Genomic DNA, 20,347 nt, shown 5'->3' with positions numbered 1-20,347 from the left:
TTTATTAAAACAGAAAATATACAAACTTTTTCTGTTCTTTGGTTCCGATTTTCTGAAAAATAAATAAACAAATCAAGAATAAAGAAAATCAATCAGTAATAAATAAATAAATACATAAAATAGTAATAATCATCAAACTGCAAATAATAAAAACTTAAGAAACCACATATAGTTGGTGGGTAGACAAATTATTTTTTTCAGATTAAAATGAACAAAGCATTATTAGAGCCCTGTAGACATGACAAAACACGACTATAGTCACATTTATACTCTTTCTATTTACAACATATTGCGCAACTGCAGGGTCTTGAGACACATGCTAACTCGCAAACTAGCCTTCAAGCCTTCGGTAGCCTTCAAGTTATTTCCTTTAAATTTAAATAGCCAAAAACTTACCACTTCCACACGGACATGATTTATATAATATAATAGTAATAGTAATATTTTTACTGGTTTCTAGTCTATTATCCCGCATAAAAATAGCATATAGTCACATTTTTACTCTTTCTATTTACAACATATTGCGCAACTGCAGGGCTACATGCTAACTCGCAAACTAGAGAGCTAGCGACCTAAACGGTAGCCTTCAAGTAATTTCCTTTGAACTTAAATAGCCAAAAATTTACCACTTCCACACGGATAGGGAGGATAACTATTAACAGTTATTTAACCTTTAACATGAACATTAATCAAACGTAATAATTTTTTCTGGGTACATGATACCATACAGCATCCATATCAAACTTGTGCGGGCCGCAATATCATTAAACTTTCATATCAAGGCGGGGGCCTCAAACTAGTGGCCGCGTGTTTGAGACCCCATTGTCTAGCACATTGGCCGGGGGCCTGTCGGGCGAATCATGACGCCCCGAAAAACCTCTTGTGGTCCATTTAACATCATTTCATTGACTCAGACGGTGACCTTTTTCGGATGTAGAGCATGAAGAAATGTGCAAGTCCATCCCAACCCCCCTCTCCTCCCCTGCGCGTCACACTCATCGCATTCATCTCTCGCTCCGTCCACATTGTCTGCCAGTCGCCCTGCATCAGACCTCTCTCCCGAGGGTCCTTCTCACTAGATCGCATTGCCTGATGGCTTTAGTTTTTTTTTTTTTTTTTTTTTCTTTTCATTCTACGCCTCGTTCATACTGTCCCCAAGCATCCTCCACTTTCCATCACTTGCTCATTTTGATTCAGGGGCTTACACAATAGAATCTCGTCTCCTTTTTTTTGTACATGCGCCCACAGCGCTGAGCTGCCGCTTCGTGTCTCTTTCCAGTGTTTTGCGGTCATCTCCATCAAAAATTGGATCTCTTGACAAAAGTGGCATAGTCAAGGGCAAATCGGGTGGTGTCTGCGATCGATACATTTCCCTGTGGGGACAAACATGAGGCATTTTGGGGGAGATTTTCCAGATCAAGTCACAGGAAGAAAGGTGATACCATTGTAAGTTCAAACAATTACTTCATTATTATGACTTAGAATAGTGGAAATTGTGACGCTAAAGAGAAGTCCAGCCCAATGGGTTTGAATCCTAACAATCAAGTCCTCAAAACAGAAGAAGTCCGTACCACCGTGCGATGCAGGTTTTACGCCGCAATCTAGCCTCTGATTAGCTACAGAGCTACGAAGGCAGAGCTTAGAAACACTCATCCATTACACTCAACACTTCACTTTCCTGGCGAAACATGCATGGGTGGCCAAAGTGTGGCCCAGGGGCCATTTGTGGAACATAACAATAAAATCAGCAAAGAAAAAGTGGCATAGGCGTAATAAATAAGCTTGAATGTTGATACCAGTAATTAATAAAACCACAAAAATGTGTCTTTTATGATTATAAATATCAAAGGACAGCCCTGCCGCAAATAGTTCAACTAAAAGCTGAAACACATCTTGACATTTGACAGACTATGAGAGAATCCAGGTTGCTGTTGCCAATTTCAAACTTTACAAAGTAATCCATTATTATTAGGGATGTCCGATAATTTCGGCCACAAATAAGATTATCGTCTTATATCATCCTACAAATCTGATATCGGGTGATAATCGGGATGAGAACCGATGTAGAGCAGGGAGCACAAACACAAACATTTGCGACGATTGCAGCGAAATGTCGCTGAAACTGAGAATGGATGTAAATAGCATTAGCAGGGCTAGCATCGGAAACACATCAGCAAAACATTTGTGCATTATATCGATCTAATTTATCTTTTTTTTGTTTTGTTTTATGTTGGGTAATCCTATGACAGGAACAGCATCAAATTACGGTAAAAGTGCAAAATGAAAACAAAGCCACCATCCACCAGCACGAGCCTAGATTTACACCCCTTCTTGTATGCCTGTGATTAATTGAGATTAATTATGAGTTAACTCAACGTAGTGTGATTAATCGTGATTAATTTTTATTTTTAGCTTGACTGACACCCATCATAGAATTTCTTATTGTTATTATTCATTCATTTTCTACCGCTTTTTCCTCACGAGGGTATTATTATTATTATTATTATTATTATTATCGGATTATATTCTTATAATATATATATTATTATTATATATCGCCAATTGCATTTTTTGTGTTATTAAGCTGCAATACTTGCTGCTAGAAATGAAATAATTACGGAATGGTCTGTTCTCAATATCTGTTGCTTGCTCAGGGTTCATTCAACTTTGGCGGAGGTCTTCGCCGAGTCTTTGAGTGCCGTGCTCATTGAAAACCTGTTTTATCCGCTCAATAGAGCTGCCGGATGTGTCTTTTCGGTCATACAAGGTCTATTTCTCGTGCACTCCATCGGCGAATAAAAGCTCAAAGACAGTATTGGCTCACTCTGCTACAGACAACATACAAATGGGCACACTTCAAATCTAGGATAAGCCCAAAGAGGAGGTAGGATTTATTCTCCTTTTTGAAAAAAAAAAAAAAAAAAACCCTCCTCTTTAGGTTTGCTTGAGGGAAAGGATGGCGTCAAGAAGAAAAAAAGGATAACCTTGTTTTCTACAACGTTTTAGTTAGCAGTAATGAAAAATGACAGCGGCCCCACTGCTGACCATAGAGGGGGAATTTATCACCTGTTTAATTTCACACTCGGGTAGGCCTGGCTTTCTAGCTTTAGCATCTTTTCACTGCTCAGGCAAAGTGGCAAATTTGAGTACCACGCAACCTATGTTGCCTCTGACCCTTTCTTTAATTAAGTGGATATTTAATAAATTGCTTTCAGAAATGCTGAGCGATGTCGTTGTTGAGCTTATTTATTTATTTATTTTATAACCTACGCTAATATGCCACCGAGTGACTCTGAACCGTAGAGCATCTGCTTCGAAAATGGTGTCTGTACTCCATGTACCACATAAGCCATAATCAATGCTCTACATTGTTTTAACACATCTTCTACCCTGTTGTGTTGAAAGCATTTGACACTATTTGAGAAATATTAGATAGTATCAGAGCCGCCATATCGTGTTGAAGACAATGATCAGTCACGTATTTTATACATCACACCAGCCGCTACCGCTCATGCATTTCATGATTTTGATTGCTGGGTGGTTTGTCGCTCACTCAGAGGTGGAGGTTGTCCCTCAACACGGGGACAGGATGATTAAGTTTAACAAGTGATACTGACTTCTCCTGTCCTGTTATGTTAAATCAATTATTGCTGTCTGACTAAGTGTGTAGTGGGATAACAGAAGGTATTGTCCAGCAAATACCAGGACCGGAATGTGAAGTTTAACACCTGACAGTCACTTCACCTGAATGCTATTTGTTAATGTATGCAGTCGTCCCCTCGCAATATGGCTGTTATTTTACTCCCCATCCATTTTCTATGCCACTAATCCACATTAGGGTCGTCCATCCATTTTTTGTACGTATTTGTACTGTATTTTTTGCTACTTAGCAGACAGAAGGCAATATATAACACACATCTACGGGCTTCAATGTATTGTGTGGAGTACCTCAGGCATCAATACTGAGACCACAACTGTTTAATCTACACATAAACACCTTTATTCCTAAAGGTTCGTTCGTTCATTCATTCATTTTCTGACGCTTATCCTCACAAGGGTCGTGGGCATGCTGGAGCCTATCCCAGCTGTCTTCGGGCGAGAGGCGGGGTACACCCTGGACTGGTGGCCAGCCAATCACAGGGCACATATAGACAAACAACCATTCACACTCACATTCATACCTATGGACAATTTGGAGTCCCTAATTAACCTAGCATGTTTTTGGAATGTGGGAGGAAACCGAAGTACTCGGAGAAAACCCACGCATTCACGGGGAGAACATGCAAACTCCCCACAGAGATGGCCGAGGGTGGAATTGAACTCTAACCACTTCTCCACCGTGCAGCCTCAACCCTTTTTAATTATAGTGACTAGTCCTGAGTCCCTGCAGTGAGCGCATAGCCTTTGCATTACAGTAGAGCAATGTGGTGTAAACAAATATTGATAGGAGGTGACTATAGGGGTGTTATTTCCTGTCTACAGGGCTCTAATTGTAGTAGAGATGATCTTTGCTTTAACAAGGAAAATGTTCCATTTATTAATATTGACTCCTGCTTTGCTGAAATGTATTTAACACGGTCAGGTCTGGAACTAATTAACCGCAATAAACGAGGGATAATTATACTGTGTGTAAGCAATTGTGGCTGTCTGAGAAGCATTTTGGATGTCACGCCATAAGCGTCTATTTCTGTAATTGTCGGATTCCGTGTTGCTTTGGGAACGCGCATACAGCTGCAATGCCAGATCTACTGGTTAGGCTTTTTTTGCATTATCTGTGTGAAATGTCTTGGTCCCAACTATCTATTGACGTCATAGGAATGTTGTCGTCTATTATTTTCCTGTCAATGGCATCTACACACGGACACATGTTAGACAAAAGCATCACGCCTGTCATTTGTTCGTTTATACACACAGTCAAATACTCAATATGTTCCCCCTTTTTTCCTCCCCTCTGCCTATTTTGTATGCTATTTATTTCCTCGCTGCTGCATCTTAATAATAGGGCTCCCTTGGCTACATAGACCGAGGCTTTGGACTGGATTGAGTTACACTGGTTGGATGGGCAAAGCACAGAGTTGATGTAGTCATCTTGGCTAGTGCATGCATTAATTAAAAGGTTCTCCGGCAGCATGGTGGTTCACATCAGAGAGCAAAAAGCTAATTAGGACTCTCTCCTACCCACCTTTTTTTTTTTTTTTTTTGCCTTTCACTTTTTCTATATTCCATTCCAATGTCTTATCTCTTCTATTTATTTGTCTCTGAGAAGGAGGCTAGAGCGGAATACCAATTGGCTTCGCCTGCAGTTTCTCTTTTATTGTGCGCTGCTGAGCTGGCGCAGGAACGAGCGGCCAACCTCGGAATGCCTCCGCTGTTATTCCATTCTCTTCCTGCCCAGTTGACTTATTATAGAATATACCGACGAGAGGCTTGTGTTGGGAATTTCATGAATGATTAGGTCCAACTTGCAGGGTTTGCAAATATGCAGGTAAGGCCTATAATGAGGCGATGCATTTTATTTGCATGATTTTGGGTCCTTCTGAAAGATTATTTTGGAGGGACAATACTATTAAAAAAAACGGAATTTGCACAAACTTTAGTCGGTTTACAGCTTGTTATGATTGTGTCTTGCCTACGGTCAAGCATGGTCAGGAAGCTGCAGTTGTGGTTTATTGACGGAAATGACTGCTACCTTGACCTAAGTATATGATTGCATGTTTCAGCAATTATTTTTTTATGTTTTAGAAAGAAAAATTGGATATACTTTAGCATAGTCGGCAATGTTTTTTGGCCTTGAGACAGTTCCACTGAGGAAAATACAGGAAGCAGAACTGGAGGGAACAGAGATGAGGATGCTGAGGTTCTCACTGGGAGTGACCAGGATGGATAGGATCAGGAAGGAGTACATCATAGAGACATTACATGTTAGAGGCCTTGGAGATAAAGTCAGAGAGGCCAGACTGAGATGGTTGGGCCATGTCAAGAGTCACAGTACATGTTGGAGTACAGAGATGAGGATGCTGAGGTCCTCACTGGGAGTGACCAGGATGGATAGGATCAGGAACAAGTACACCAGAGGGACATTACATGTTAGAGGCCTTGGAGATAAAGTCAGAGAGGCCAGACTGAGATGGTTGGGACATGTCCAGAGTCACAGTACATGTTGGAGTACAGAGATAAGAATGCTGAGGTTCTCACTGGGAGTGACCAGGATGGATAGGATCAGGAACGAGTACATCATAGAGACATTAAATGTTAGAGGCCTTGGAGATAAAGTCAGAGAGGCCAGACTGAGATGGTTTGGACCTGTCCAGAGTCACAGTACATGTTGGAGTACATGATTCCCCTCAATCAACAACAAGCTCCCCATAATTATGTCACAACTGTTAAAATGATTGCTATGTAAAAAAAAAAACGTATTCAAACAGCAAGCTAGTTGTCGTCTAAGACGTTTTGAACGCTACCGAAGTGGAAGCTGTTATTCACTTGCACTGAAAGCCGTGCTTTCCTCCTTTTTGAATAACAAATTTGTTTCAAATGAACTTTGTGTTACCCCCAAGGGTGCTTTGCTCGCGTCGCTCTCTGCCTTCATATGCTTTCACCTAATCTCCCTGGGGAGTTTTACTCTAGGTTTGTATTTTTGTTTTTTTTTTCCTCTTTCCTTTTCCTCCCCTAAATGAGTCCCCAAACAATCCTGCAGCTTCTCTTTCTTCCCTCTTCTGTTGCCAGTTTTTAAGACTCGGATTTATCGCCGCATGGTAAAGTTTATACAGCAGGTGCAACAATAGTTTTTGCGATCCCACCGGTCCCAGCGGTCGCGGTCATGGTCTGAATTATGGGGCGTTGTTGAGCATATGGCCGACCTGAGCACCTCGTTGACTTATTGAAGTCGGCTCGTAAAATGTTCTTCTTTCAAGGTCACAGCTAAAGAGCTGCCAGGACAACTTCTATAGGGTTTTGCAGCTCTTTGATTAAAAGTAAAGGTTTGGGGGACATTCACCAGCTTTTTATTTTTTTTGTTTTTGTTTTTGGAGTTAAAGGCCAAGTTTTCAAAATTCAAACACGCCACAACTCATTTATGGCGCCTCATATGGGTTGTGGTCAAAATTCTTTGGAGGACATGCGAGCATCCATGTAATTAAGATATCCTTAAATGTTTAGAATTTTTAGAGAAATCGTCCATGACTTATGGACAGTTATCTGCTAAGTCCCACCTGCGGTCCGCCAAAGTCACTTTGCTTGATGGCGGCCATGTTATTCAACCAATCACATATGCTTGTCAGTCGCCTCAAGGTCTTTAAATGTCTATACATGCAGGGCAGTACCTGCAGTACCTGCAGTACCAGTACTACTCTGTCATTTGAGAACACAAAAGTAATTTCAGAGAGGCAATCAATCAACAATATGACCAGCTATGCATTCAATGATGAACAGCTAAACTTAACCAAATTGCTATCATGAGCTGACAACAAATAGTGCACCTATGCGTGCAATATTTTCAAAATGGAGCATACTTCATTGGATGAAAGTGTAAAAAGAAGTTAAACGCGAAATTACATTCATTCATTCATTCATTTTCCACCGCTTTTTCCTCACGAGGGTCGCGGGGGTGCTGGAGCCTATCCCAGTTGTCTTTGGCCGAGAGGCGGGGTTCACCCTGGACTGGTGGCCAGCCAATCACAGGGCACATATAGACAAACAACCATTCACACTCACATTCATACCTATGGACAATTTGGAGTCGCTAATTAACTTAGCATGTTTTTGGAATGTGGGAGGAAACCGGAGTACCCGGAGAAAACCCACGCATGCACGGGGAGAACATGCAAACTCCACACAGAGATGGCCGAGGGTGGAATCGAACCCTGGTCCTCCTAGCTGTGAGGTCTGCGCGCTAACTGCAAAATTACATACAGTAAACCTCGGATATATCGGATTCAATTGTTCCCACTGGTTTTGTCCGATATAAGCGAAATCCGTTATATGCGTATACCGGAAAATGTCCGTTTTACGCATATATCGGATTTATATCCGGTATATGCGTAAATCGGATTTTATCCGTTATAAAAAGGCACTTCCTTGACTATGTTTCCAATGTACCTGGACGCGCAGGCAACGCTGCAAACGCTGCAAATGACGTCGTATAGCGGCCTGTCACGATTCAGCGAATTTGGAGCGCCACGATGCGGCCATCCGATATATGCGAGGGAAATTTAATGGAAATGCATTGGAACGGGACTGGATATTTTGTCCGAAATAGGCGAAATCCGTTATAAAAAATCCGATATATGCGATGAATTTTTATTGGAAATGCATTACAGAAAAATTGTTTCTTTTTTATCTGTCCGTTGTGAGCGAATTTCCGATATATCCGAGTCCGATATATCCGAGGTTTACTGTATTAAAGTTAAAAGCTTTGCATCACTCAGGTTGTAGATTCTTCATGTTTGTGGAGCCGTAGTCATAATAACATTGGATATCATGGGGCGTATGTTTTATGTATGTATGAATGTATGCCGTACATATGGGATAACCACCTTTCTGTTGTGTTTATTTGAATGCAGATTGTGGATCAGGAGGGTCCGGTTCCGGTGCAGAGAGCTGCGAGCTGGATCGATGTCGCTTGTTTGGAGGCTTATGGGATGAAGACGCCGAAGAAGACCGATGCATGTGTGACTTCACGTGCCACACCGTGCCTCACATCGAGGTAGGGTAGCCTACAAGGACATCATGTGATAAATGTCTCTTTTCCTAGGATTGTTATCATTATGTTTTATTTTTTTTTTATCACATAGGTTTGTGGCTCTGACGGCAAAAGCTACAACAATGAATGTGAGCTGAAGAAGGCCAGATGTGAGAAACAGGAGCACTTGACTGTTCAGCATCTCGGACAGTGTGCAGGTTTGTGCATCTGTAACGCACCGACGTCATGTGAATGCATCACACACACACAACACTCATTTTCATTGACATTCCATCTCTCATGTCATCCATTGAAAGGGGTTTAAAATTGACATTTTTCGTCATAATTTCCAGGTTCCATATTATACAATTTTTCACCAATTGGTGTGTTGTTTAGAAGTACGTTTAGTTAGTTTTATGCTACCAATTCTGATTCTGATCATCCACGAGTGAGATCGGCCATCGTTGGTATCCTCAATTTTACATCAACACCCTCTCTTTGCCCGCCACTGATGGGTAAGAAGCGTTGGATTGTTAAGCCGCCCTCATAGGAAGACCATCTTTCTCCCTCCTCCAAGTGAAATAGTGATGTTTAGCATGTGGCAAAAGCAGAGCAAAAGCCACTTAAAGTTATCATTTCAGCCTGTTTGATTCCTTGTGGGAATAAAAGAGAGCAGAGGATGAAGAGAGCGAGAGAGATAGAGAGAGAGAATTGCCGGTGTTTTCACAGCCATCCCTGGAGATTGTTCTGCTTCCTAAGCCGGCCTCTTTTGGGCTGTCACGCCTCTCTTTCCATCCACGGATAATCAATCCCTTTTCCGAAGAAACCTCTACGGGGCACGAGAGCGCCAAAGCTCTCCTCTCCTGTTGGACAATGATATGAAAGTCAAATGTTGGGGAATGTCACTGCCCTGTGGAGAAACTTCATTTGACCTCAGCTCCCAAGGAAAAAGTCAAAAGGCGGTTATTTGTTTACCAAACCATCAGTAGGAGTGTATTGAGAAGCCAAAGTATGAAAACACTCAACCGTCCTTTTCAATCTCCAGTTTAGTAGGAACACTTGTTCCCAATACGTTGGTAAGACGAAAGCAGTGTGCCGCCATTGTTCTGTATAGATGGGCCTTAAAATGGAGCTTCCAGCTGGATCTATTAATGCTACACTTCAGCCAATCAGAGACTTGCTTAAAAAATAACTTGTATGACAATTACAAGTCTTAATAATGAAATGTGTGAGGCAATTCGACTTCGCAATCTGCTTTGATCAAATTGAACGATAAGCATCTAATTGTGTTATATTTACTGTTAGAATGTTGTATTGTCGTGTTAAACCATGCCAAAGTTTCAGATAATGAGGTTTGCGCATTTAGAAGTGAGCCCTAAAAGAAGTTTGGGGTGGCTCAAAACGCTCAGTTTCAAAAGGCATGGCAAAACTGTCTGTTTGTGATGTCACAGATGGGCAGACTTCCTTATATAGGTCATAGTTCAGAAGCACTTTGGGTGTGTGATCAATCACAGGGGAAGGAGTGGGCGGAATAAATTAAAACAGACCATTTTGGCAGGGAGCACAAATCAAAGGAAATACAGCTGGAATAGGTGCAGATTCTGAAAAATCTAAAAAAAAGTTTTGTGTGGGTTATTGTGTGTAGCTGCTCTGTAGGAGACCACAACTCCACACAAAGGGTAGAAAAATTAGCATAACAGGTCGGCTTTAAATTAGATATGTATTATAATTTCTTAGGTGGCACTTCAAAAATAATCAATTAAAACAGACCGTTTTGGCGGGAATCACAAATCCAAGGAAATACAGCTGGAATAGGTGCAGATTCTTGAAATTCTAAAAAGTTTTATATGTGGGTTATTGTGTGAAGCTGCTCTATAGGAGACCACAACTCAATACGAAGGGTAGAAAAATGAGCATAACAGGGCCGCTTTAAATTATATATGTATTATAATTCGATACTTAAGTGACACTTCAAAATAATCAATTAAAACAGACCGTTTTAGAATAGGTGCAGATTCTGGAGGAACTAGAACGCTTTGTGTAGCCGCTCTATAGGAGACCACAACTCAATACAAAGGGTCGAAAAATTAGCATAATAGGTCCCATTTAATGGCTCTAAATTGCCCATAGAAGCGAATGTGAGTCCAATTATTGTCTATATGTGCTCTGTGATTGGCTGGCAACCAGTCCGGTGTGTATCCCGCTTCTCGCCTGAAAAGACCGGGCTGGGATAGGCTCCAGGATGCTCTTGACCCTCGTGAGGACAAGCAAGTACAGAAGATGTATGCATGGCTGGAAGTTATTATTACAGTTGCATGACAGTTCACATGAAAATAGCATTTATCAATTTTTCTCAATCCCGACAACCTCACAACAAATGTTATTAATTGACTCAAATACCGCATAGCCCAATCCACCCAACAATGTCAACTCCGCAGTGAAAAGCCATGAAAGAGCCCTGAGAACATTCCAGCTTAAAACGTAAACCCTCCACTCGACATAATTGGCTGAGCTGAGATAGCCCAACGACACGAGGAAAGTGTCAAGTGAAATGAACTGAAACCAAAAGCCCATCCCTGGGAAAAGCACTTAAAAAAAAAAAAAAAAAAGTGAGCCCAGTCATCACCATTACGCCCGGCCAGGCTCATATTCACACCTGTAGTAACCAGTGTGATTTATGGCCCCTGTGGCTCCAGCCTACGAACGCCAAATGAGCGGTGCTAGAAAAAAAAAGGGGGGGATTGAAAGAGAGAAAACGGATTCCTTCTTTGCCCAATTTTTGCTCGGTAGAATTCATACTGTAAGACTCAATCTTCTCTGCCCCGTAGGTGGATGGAAAAACTGACTTCCAGTAGTACAGCACTGTGCATGAACAGGAAGTCTATTAAATGTGAAGTGTCACGGCTCTGTATTAAATGTAAAGTTAAGTGCCGTATTTTCTGGACTATAAGTCGTTCCGGAGTATTATTATTATATTATTAAATTATATTATTATATAATATATATAATTTATTAATAATTTATAAATATAATAATTAATTTATTAATAATTAAAATTAATGTATTTATTTAATTATTTTATTATAATTATTTTTTATTATTATAAAAAGTCATATTTTTTGCGGGTAATTTATTTTACAAACTACTTGACCAAAACAGACATTACATCCTCTTGGAAGGCAAGTTCTAACAATAATAAAATAATAGAGAACAGTCTGAATAGTTGTAAAATATGCTAACACAAAAAAAAAAAAAAATGAACGTAAAAGGTGTCCAGTGTTTATGTAACATAAACAGTTTTTTCATTTATAAGTCGCTCTGGAGTATAAGTCGCAGGAACAGCCAACCTATGAAAAAAAAGTGCGACTTATAGTCGGGAAAATACGGTAATTAGGAAGAAAAGGAACTTGTTGCTAGGTAGAATTCACAATATTAACTGTTGTTTTTTTTTTTATAATGGTATATTTTAGCCCCATCAGTCTAGAACAGGGGTGGGCAAACTACGGCCCGGGGGCCACATGCGGCCCACCAAGTGTTTCAATCCGGCCCGCCAGTTACTTTCAGAGTATTTCAACTTTTAATATGTCTTGGTCAGTTAAAAAAAAAATGTAAAATTAAATTTTGTAGTTTGAGGGAAATGAGGACATATCGCTGATAGTATGACACTTTTACAAATAAAATTAGACAAATAATTCAAGGCGGACTGTTAGAATTATGAGCGTAAAATAGTGTGTGTGTGTTAAATATATGCTCTGGCCCCCCGCACAATTTTGTTAACTCAACGCGGCCCACAAGTCAAAAGGTTTGCCCACCCCTGGTCTAGAATGGCAAACAGGGACTGACATAAATGTACAGGAACAAGAATTCAAACAAATAAGAATTGTGGAAGTGTATTAATTTTGCAAATACTCTGTATGAAATATATCTATATGTGCCCTGTGATTGGCTGATTGGCGACCAGTCCAGGGTGTCAGCTGGGATAGGCTCCAGCATACCCCTGCGACACTAGTGACGATAAGCGGCATAGAAAATGGATGAAATAGAAAAAAAAAAAATGTATACAAATTGCACACATGCTTATGAATTGCCCAGTTTAAATGAGAACAAATGGCTTCATATGGCAGAGTACTGCTCCCCACTGTCTTCACAGGGCTGTCACATTGCTAGGTTGAAGGCTGCTGCTTGCCCAAACAAAGAAGCACCACCACAACCTGAGCCTGCCTGACAAAAAATTCTTTCCTATTATGTTGCACATCTGTCTTTTTTTTATTCTGTTGAGGGTGGCTGTAGGGCAGCATTTTCAATTGTGTCCTATTAGACGCCAACAAATATAGAGAACATGCCTCCGAGTTGGTGCTAAATGTCACCGGCGACGCTATTGTTTGTTTTCACTTGAGATAATAGCGTCATTTTCCTCCCTGATTTTTTTCGGAGGAGAAAAGTCGTAAATAGAATAGTTATCTGGAAGCCCACCAGCAGCTCCCCTGCAAACCTCCAGCCCCAAATAAAGTTACCGCGGTGATTGTGTTACCGTGTTTTTATTTCCCTCGTTCTGCTTTTCCCCCTCATCATCTTTTTCTTTTTGTGTTTCCTGTCTAATCAGTGACTTCAGCCACGTTGCTGCCAGAACCAACGGTGTTCCAGCACTGCAGCGCGTCGGTTTACGGATGCTGTTCTGACAACATCACAGCCGCCTTGGGAGTCGGACTGGCGGGCTGTCCAAGTGAGCCCCTCCCCTCTCGTTTTTACTCTTAAGCTGTGTTAAGCTATTGCCTTCGACGTCAGCGATTAAACAAGAACTTTGTCATGTGCCTGTATCCTGCTTTCTCTTCCACAGAAGCTATAGCAAGATTACATAAAAACGACTTTCTGGAGGTGGCCTATAAAATCTTAGCTAGTTTAGATCTAGCTAATTGTTTGGATTGTTCCAGACTCTCGTAAAAATGAATACTTTTCTTCTATAGACGGCCGCTCTGAAGCCGCACCGCTGTGCTCTTTCAAAGTAAGAGAAATAAGCAACCCGTTGTGGAGGAATCGATCTTGTCCTTGTCTTGTTGTCCTCAGGCACCTGCCAGTGTAACGTCTACGGCTCCTACAAGGGAACGTGCGACCCGGCCACCGGGCAGTGCTCTTGCAAGCCAGGCGTGGGGGGCCAGAAGTGCGACCGTTGCGAACCGGGCTTCTGGAACTTCCGCGGGATTGTGACGGAGAACATGAGCGGATGCACACGTAAGACATGATTTGGAGTGCATGAGAAAATGGAATGGTTTTTAAGGCACCTTAAGAGGATATTATTTTTGACCCGCTAATTCGAGACCCCATCACTTTTTTGGCTTTTGTAGACGATGTACCCGGTAACAGAAAATGGTTCACTGTAATTATAATAAAACAATTTTTTTTTACTTATGCTGGAGCCTATCCCAGCTAACTTCGGGTAGTGCAGCATGTCCGCCATGACTCAGTGACACAGTATGAGTTAGCTGTAGTAATCCTGATACATTGTGTATGTTTATTTGTCAATAATTAGTCAAACAGCTAGCATCCAGCCAGTATTGTCTAGCCTATGTGTCAATGGTCAAATGATTTTCCAGTCAATAAGCTGAGATGTGCCTCGTAGCCACCTTAACAAGATTTTCCCCACAGCAAACAAGGTCCCCGAAACCGGGAAAAACAGAACACGACAGGATTGTTGTCACCACCTCCCATCATCAAAGAATACTAATCAACACCTCTAATCAATCCTGTCTTCTGTCCTCGTCCATGGGCAGCATGCAACTGCGATGCCAACGGCTCCGTGCGTGACGACTGCGAGCAGATGTCAGGTCTATGCTCCTGCAAGGCTGGCGTGAAGGGCATGAAGTGTAACGTGTGTCCAGATGGAAGCAAGATGGCCATGAACGGCTGTGACAAAGGTAGTACCACTTTATTATTTATAGACGTTTGTAGTTTAATGGATGACTCTGAATTGTCCATAGGTATGAAAGTGAGTGTGAATGGTTGTTTGTCTATATGTGCCCTGTTATTGACTGGCAACCAGTCCAGGGTGTACCCCGCCTCTCGCCCGAAGACAGCTGGGATAGGCTCCAGCACCCCCAGCGACCCTCGTGAGGACAAGCGGTAGAAAATGAATGACTTAATAATCAGATTAATCACATTTCAAAATTAATTAATCCTGATTAATCACCATGAGCAATCTAAAACAAGTCCATTTGTCGAACACTAGTCTCTTTAGTAGTGGCAGAACATTTGAATCACACTTTAAACTCTGTTATTATGAGCAATGAGGGTTTGCGTTCAATGACATAATGACATAATTTAAGGTCAATTCAGCTGGGATAGGCTCCAGCACGCCCGCGACTCCTGTGAGGATAAGTGTCAGAAAATGAATGAATTCCTTTTATTCCTAATTTATTCCTTTAGGACTTTCCAGATGTGTATGTGTAGATTAAACAGTTGTGGTCTCAGTATTGATGCCTGAGGTACGCCACACAATACATTCAAGCCCGTAGATGTGTGTTATGTATTGCCTTCCGTCTGCTAAGTTTTCACATAATGTGCCGTGAAAGATGTTTGCGTTGGCTCTAAACGCTCGGTCTCAGAGAGTTTTTTCTAACACAGGCTCTCTGTGATGTCACAGGGAACCGGGCTCCCTTATATGGGCATGCGCTGGAGGCCAGGTGCAATGCACACATCTCTGCTTTCCTCTGTTTACATTAGTTAGCTATGGCTATTTTTCAATGAGGCAGTGATATAAGGACTTGTATAATATTTTCATCCATCAACGTAAATACAATTTCTGTACTGTTTATGTGTATGTGTGTATACTACTCAGATAAGCAAGTGGGTGCACAGGCTTTAAAGTAGCCTGCCAGAAAGGTTAGTTCCCACTGTGTGCGGGAGGAGATGGGCTTTGGGGGTCCATACCGCTGTCTTGATTAAGATGCTCTATCAAATATCGACTGCAAGTCAAAAGGCTTAATGAAGTCAGCAGTGGCGGGACGCCCCCCCGCCCCCCTCCACGCTCACCATGTCAGATAAAAAGACCGCTAGGTGGTAGGTGGGCTTGCAGGACTGCGGGGGCATGAAGACATGGACGGTGGGAGGTGGTTGGGGTGGAATTTAAGCCGTTATGATGTAGCGCTGATGCAAAGACCCCTCACTTACATCCTGGTGGGCACACAGTGAGCTTATTCAGCTCCTGCAGCGCCAACTTGAAAGCTTCAAACGCTGCTTATATGTCGAGAGGGATATGTTGTTTTTTGTTGTGTGCTATTCCGGCTAAGACAGCTTCGATGAAATACTAGGAAACTATGAATTATTTATTGACGTATGGCACAGGTAAATATACTGGTTTGGGGGTATATTTGTGTATGAACTTTGGTTCTGCAGTGTGTACAATACATGGTACAGAAATATTTCCATCAATAAGAAATAGTCACCATGACCAAATAAATACATTACAAACTTTTATTAATTTTTTTAAGGTCCAGAGGCTCCAAATTCATGTGACGAGTTGGTTTGCAGTTTCGGAGCGTCTTGCATTGAAGTGAACGGTCAGGCCCATTGCGAGTGTCCTTCACCTGACTGCGACGAGACCAACAAAACCAAGGTGTGTCTCCTCAAATGTGATATAAGAAGGTTTCCAATAGGGAGTAGCATCACCTTCTCCATTTCTGTCACCACGGAGCAGGTGTGCGGCTCAGACGGAGTTACATATGCCGACCAGTGCCAGCTGAGGACCATCGCCTGCAGGCAGGACAAGGACATCAGCGTGCAACACTTTGGACAATGCACAGGTGAATCCAACTGAAGTCTGTGCATCACACACCCCCACCCACAGATGGGGAGAGTGGCATGCCCACTCCCAGCTCTGCTTTGCTCTGTTTACCGTGTTAGCAGTGATTCCCAGAAAACGTTTTTTTTTTTCGGCAAACATCAGGCAGAAGTTGTTGCCGTTGCTTGGTGTCAAAGAGTCAGAAGAGCAAGCTTTACGTAACAATTTATCAGTGTCAAGTAATCAAACAAAAGTGGTTGTCTTTGTGTAGCACTATAGAGTGTGCATACAAGGGAGCGTGTTGAGTGTTCCCTGCATGCATGTAAATTACAAGCTCACTAATGTCTGGAGCTGCTAATAGCCTTTTCCCACCACAGTCAGTGGGTCTACCTCGTTTTTTTTTAAAACACGGTTAACACAGTCCCGCTAAAAATATGTAATTTTGTAATTTTTTAATATGTAAGTATGTAAACATTTCCACTATTGATGTTTTGCCAAGATTGCCTGCACTCAGTAAAAGTGGACTTAAGTTTCCACTCTGAGTTCATACACGGTAAGTCAGGGGTCTCCAACCAGTAACTCCTAACCACTTTTAAGTACCTGTCCAAAGGATTTATTTATTATCAATGCCTATACAGACAAAAGTGAGCTAGCCCGGAGTCGGGCCATGGGTGGAATATATTAAAACAAGACTGTTTTGGTGGGAAGCAGGAAATCTAAGGAAACACAGCTGGAATAGGTGCAGATTCTGGAAGCTCTAGAAAGCTTTCTGTGCGGTTCATCATATCTCGCTGCTCTATAGAGGTCCACAACTCAATACAAAGGCCTGAAAATGAGCATAATAGTGGAGCTGTTCGGTCCTGATATTAAAAACATATTTACTCTTTCATTACCATTACATTATTTTAGAGAAAAAATGTTTTGAGTCCTCATGTGTTGAGTGACATTTGCCGAAATTAGGAGCCGTGTTCTCTGTGAGGAGAAAGCCAACTGATGTGCGTCACCACAGAAAGAATCATAACAATGAGAGTCTGGACACCCCCAATGGATATCTGGATACCCAATGGAAAGTATATAGTAATTACCAAATTATTGTTGGGTATAGGACTTCTAGAACTGAAGAGGATGACCAGATGTGTGGTTCACTGCCTCATGATGCCTCATATATGTTTGGTTGGCTGGAAAATATCCTTTCACTGAAATGACAAGTCTTTTGTACACATGTCTTGCGTTATGTACTCAGGTTTTTTTTACACCCTTCAAGTAAGTTAGCTTATCCATCCTCCATTATTGACTCTTTGGCTCTTTTATTGAGTCTTACCAAAATCTGTCAAAAGTTACCTTATCCATCCTACATGATGGACGCTTGGTCATTAATGTAGTGTAGAGTATGACGGTATTTATTTCTCCCAGAGCTTCATGGTCAAATTCTAGGTGGACTGATCAAAGAGCTGATATGACTCGGAAGAGGTCAGCAGGCCAGACAGACTCTGCAACGTTTTAACAGCCAAAGTTTAGTCTTTTTTTTTTTTTTTACCCCGAGCTTCTGTTGCCTGGCACTCGTGTGTAATCCCTTGCCAAGTGTTGGCGCGCATGGAAGGAAGGCCGTAAGACGCCTCCTAGCACATTCTTTTTTTCCCTCTTTCTCGTTCTATCAAGCCCTCAGGGAAGGAACAGACAGGCACACCGATGGAGGATCTTTTAATTCTTTTTTTTTTTTTTTTTTTTTCTTTCCCCCGCCCGTATGCGGTCGCACGGCGGGTAGCATCTCCGCCACTAGTGTAGGCTTCAGGGGTTTGGATGTGGAGCTCATTTCACGTGTGGCTGGGTGCGAATTAGCATTTGCTGTTGCTGCCGCCACCTTCCTTTCCCGAGCAAACCACTCGGCCCTCCTGCTGTTTACATACGGCGTCTGCAGACCCCGGCGGATTTAGGGAATGGCTGGTGCTCGCCATGCCGAATTTTGTCACCGCGGCATTGCCAGGAGCTTATGGAAATCAGGGGGTAGTCAGATGGAGTGGAGTGTCTAATGTTGAACACAATGCCAGACGTTTTCCTGCAGTAAATCATGGAAATTTAAGCTCAAACCGTTGCCATCTGAATACATTTATTAACCTTTTGAAGGAACACTAAGGGATGGCAAAAATCGGCATAAAAATTAGATATTGGACCATATCGGTGAGACCTCATCAACTACACCATGCTCTGCAGAACAACAAGCTTGGTCTGGATTGTAAGTATGCAATTTTCTATGACTTAAGTGTTCTGTACGGAATACTGCTCCACCGAAATAGTAGTATTGACTACTAATGATGAGTTGGGGCAAACTCCCATGTGCCCTCCAGTACCCTTACAAGGCTGTAGAGCTGGTCCGGTGTTCTGTAACCGGGACGAAAACAACATTGCACCTCCTGTAGTCGACTGTAGTTTGACTCACAGTCGTACCCTGGAAAAGACTTTCCCAGGGATGACCTGATGATGAGTTGGATTAGATTGTGGGAGAAGATCCCAGTCAGACTTGGGAGACCCAAATGTGTAGTGAGGTTTTGCTGGGAAAGTCTGGCAGAGTCTCCCGTTCGTCGAGTCGGCCAAGCTTAAGAATGAGTCCTATCGAGCATGGATGGAGTGTGGGACACCTCAAGCTATTATGCTAATTTTTCACCCCTTTGTATTGCGTTGTGGTCTCCTATAGAGCAGCTACACACAATAACCAGAACAGGAAACGTTTTAGATTTTCCAGAATCTGTACTTATTCCAGCTGTATTTCCTTGGATTTGCGATTCCCGCCAAAACGGTGTGTTTTAATCGATTATTTTTGAAGTATCACTTAAGTATCGAATTATAATACATATATAATTTAAAGCGGACCTGTTATGCTCATTTTTCTACCCTTCGTATTGAGTTGTGGTCTCCTATAGAGCAGCTTCACACAATAACCCACACATAAAACTTTTTAGTTTTTCCAGCTGTGAACCATATGAGGAAGTCCGCCCCTCTGTGACATCACAAAGGGACAGTTTTACCACGCCTTTTCAAACAAAGCGTTTTGACCCATCCCACCCAAACTGAAATGATCTAAATGAATATCTGATCTAAATGAATGTAATCTGAGGTCAGAAAGCCTGATCTCCAAGAGTCGTATTCAGGACCAGTGAGCAATTTCAGCACTCAGTGGGAAGTGTCAACCAAGCTGGCAATGACTTGTCCCTCCTCCCATATGGTGTTATCACCTGCGGCACACTGACAAAGACTGGCAGCATACTGTATCGTCATCCCGCGTCTTCTAATCAGGTTTTGGTTTCCTTCACCAGTTATTTGTCATTATTCAAGCCTCTCATTCTTTGTCTGCCGTCTTCTCTCCTCACTGCTGTATTTTATTAGCCTGTTTGTCACTCTTCTTCTTCTTCTGGGTGCTGTCTTTTCCCTTTCAATGTCCTCCTCGCCAACGAGCACGGCTGACAAGCCCAACAATCTTAATAAGCACATTTCAACAATAAGTGCACGCTTTAAGACGAGCCATGTTGACAATGATTTATTTTCTTCTTCTCCATCTTATGGTGACACGACTGCTCACTGGCCTGCTGAGAGGGAAAGAAAATGGAGTGTTAAACACCATTTAAAAAGTTAACAACTGTTTAATAAAACTAAAATAAAGTAAAATTTATAGGTCAGAAGGGTGGAAAAAGCATAATACAGTAAACCTCGGATATATCGGATTCAATAGTTCCCACTGGTTTTGTCCGATATAAGCGAAATCCGTTATATGCGTATACCGGAAAATGTCCGTTTTACGCATATATCGGATTTATATCCGGTATATGCGTAAATCGGATTTTATCCGTTATAAAAAGGCACTTCCTTGACTATGTTTCCAATGTACCTGGACGCGCAGG

The 20,347-nt window shown here is 41.9% G+C and overlaps 1 protein-coding gene across 5 annotated transcripts in view; it reads left to right on the top strand.

The window, feature by feature from the left end:
* Positions 1-20,347, top strand: part of agrn (agrin) — a 238,539-nt gene that overhangs the window by 158,895 nt on the left and 59,297 nt on the right. For all 5 annotated transcript variants that reach the window (XM_058085205.1, XM_058085207.1, XM_058085203.1 and 2 more), the window contains 7 exons: positions 8,562-8,704; positions 8,793-8,898; positions 13,284-13,403; positions 13,745-13,909; positions 14,449-14,592; positions 16,165-16,289; positions 16,371-16,476. In XM_058085205.1, the coding sequence (XP_057941188.1) occupies positions 8,562-8,704; positions 8,793-8,898; positions 13,284-13,403; positions 13,745-13,909; positions 14,449-14,592; positions 16,165-16,289; positions 16,371-16,476 (909 nt within the window). The remainder of the gene's footprint in view (positions 1-8,561; positions 8,705-8,792; positions 8,899-13,283; positions 13,404-13,744; positions 13,910-14,448; positions 14,593-16,164; positions 16,290-16,370; positions 16,477-20,347) is intronic.

This window comes from Doryrhamphus excisus, chromosome 10 (genome assembly GCF_030265055.1).
Source record: "Doryrhamphus excisus isolate RoL2022-K1 chromosome 10, RoL_Dexc_1.0, whole genome shotgun sequence".
NCBI classification, from domain to species: domain Eukaryota; kingdom Metazoa; phylum Chordata; class Actinopteri; order Syngnathiformes; family Syngnathidae; genus Doryrhamphus; species Doryrhamphus excisus.
This window is presented reverse-complemented; position numbering and strand designations above follow the sequence as displayed.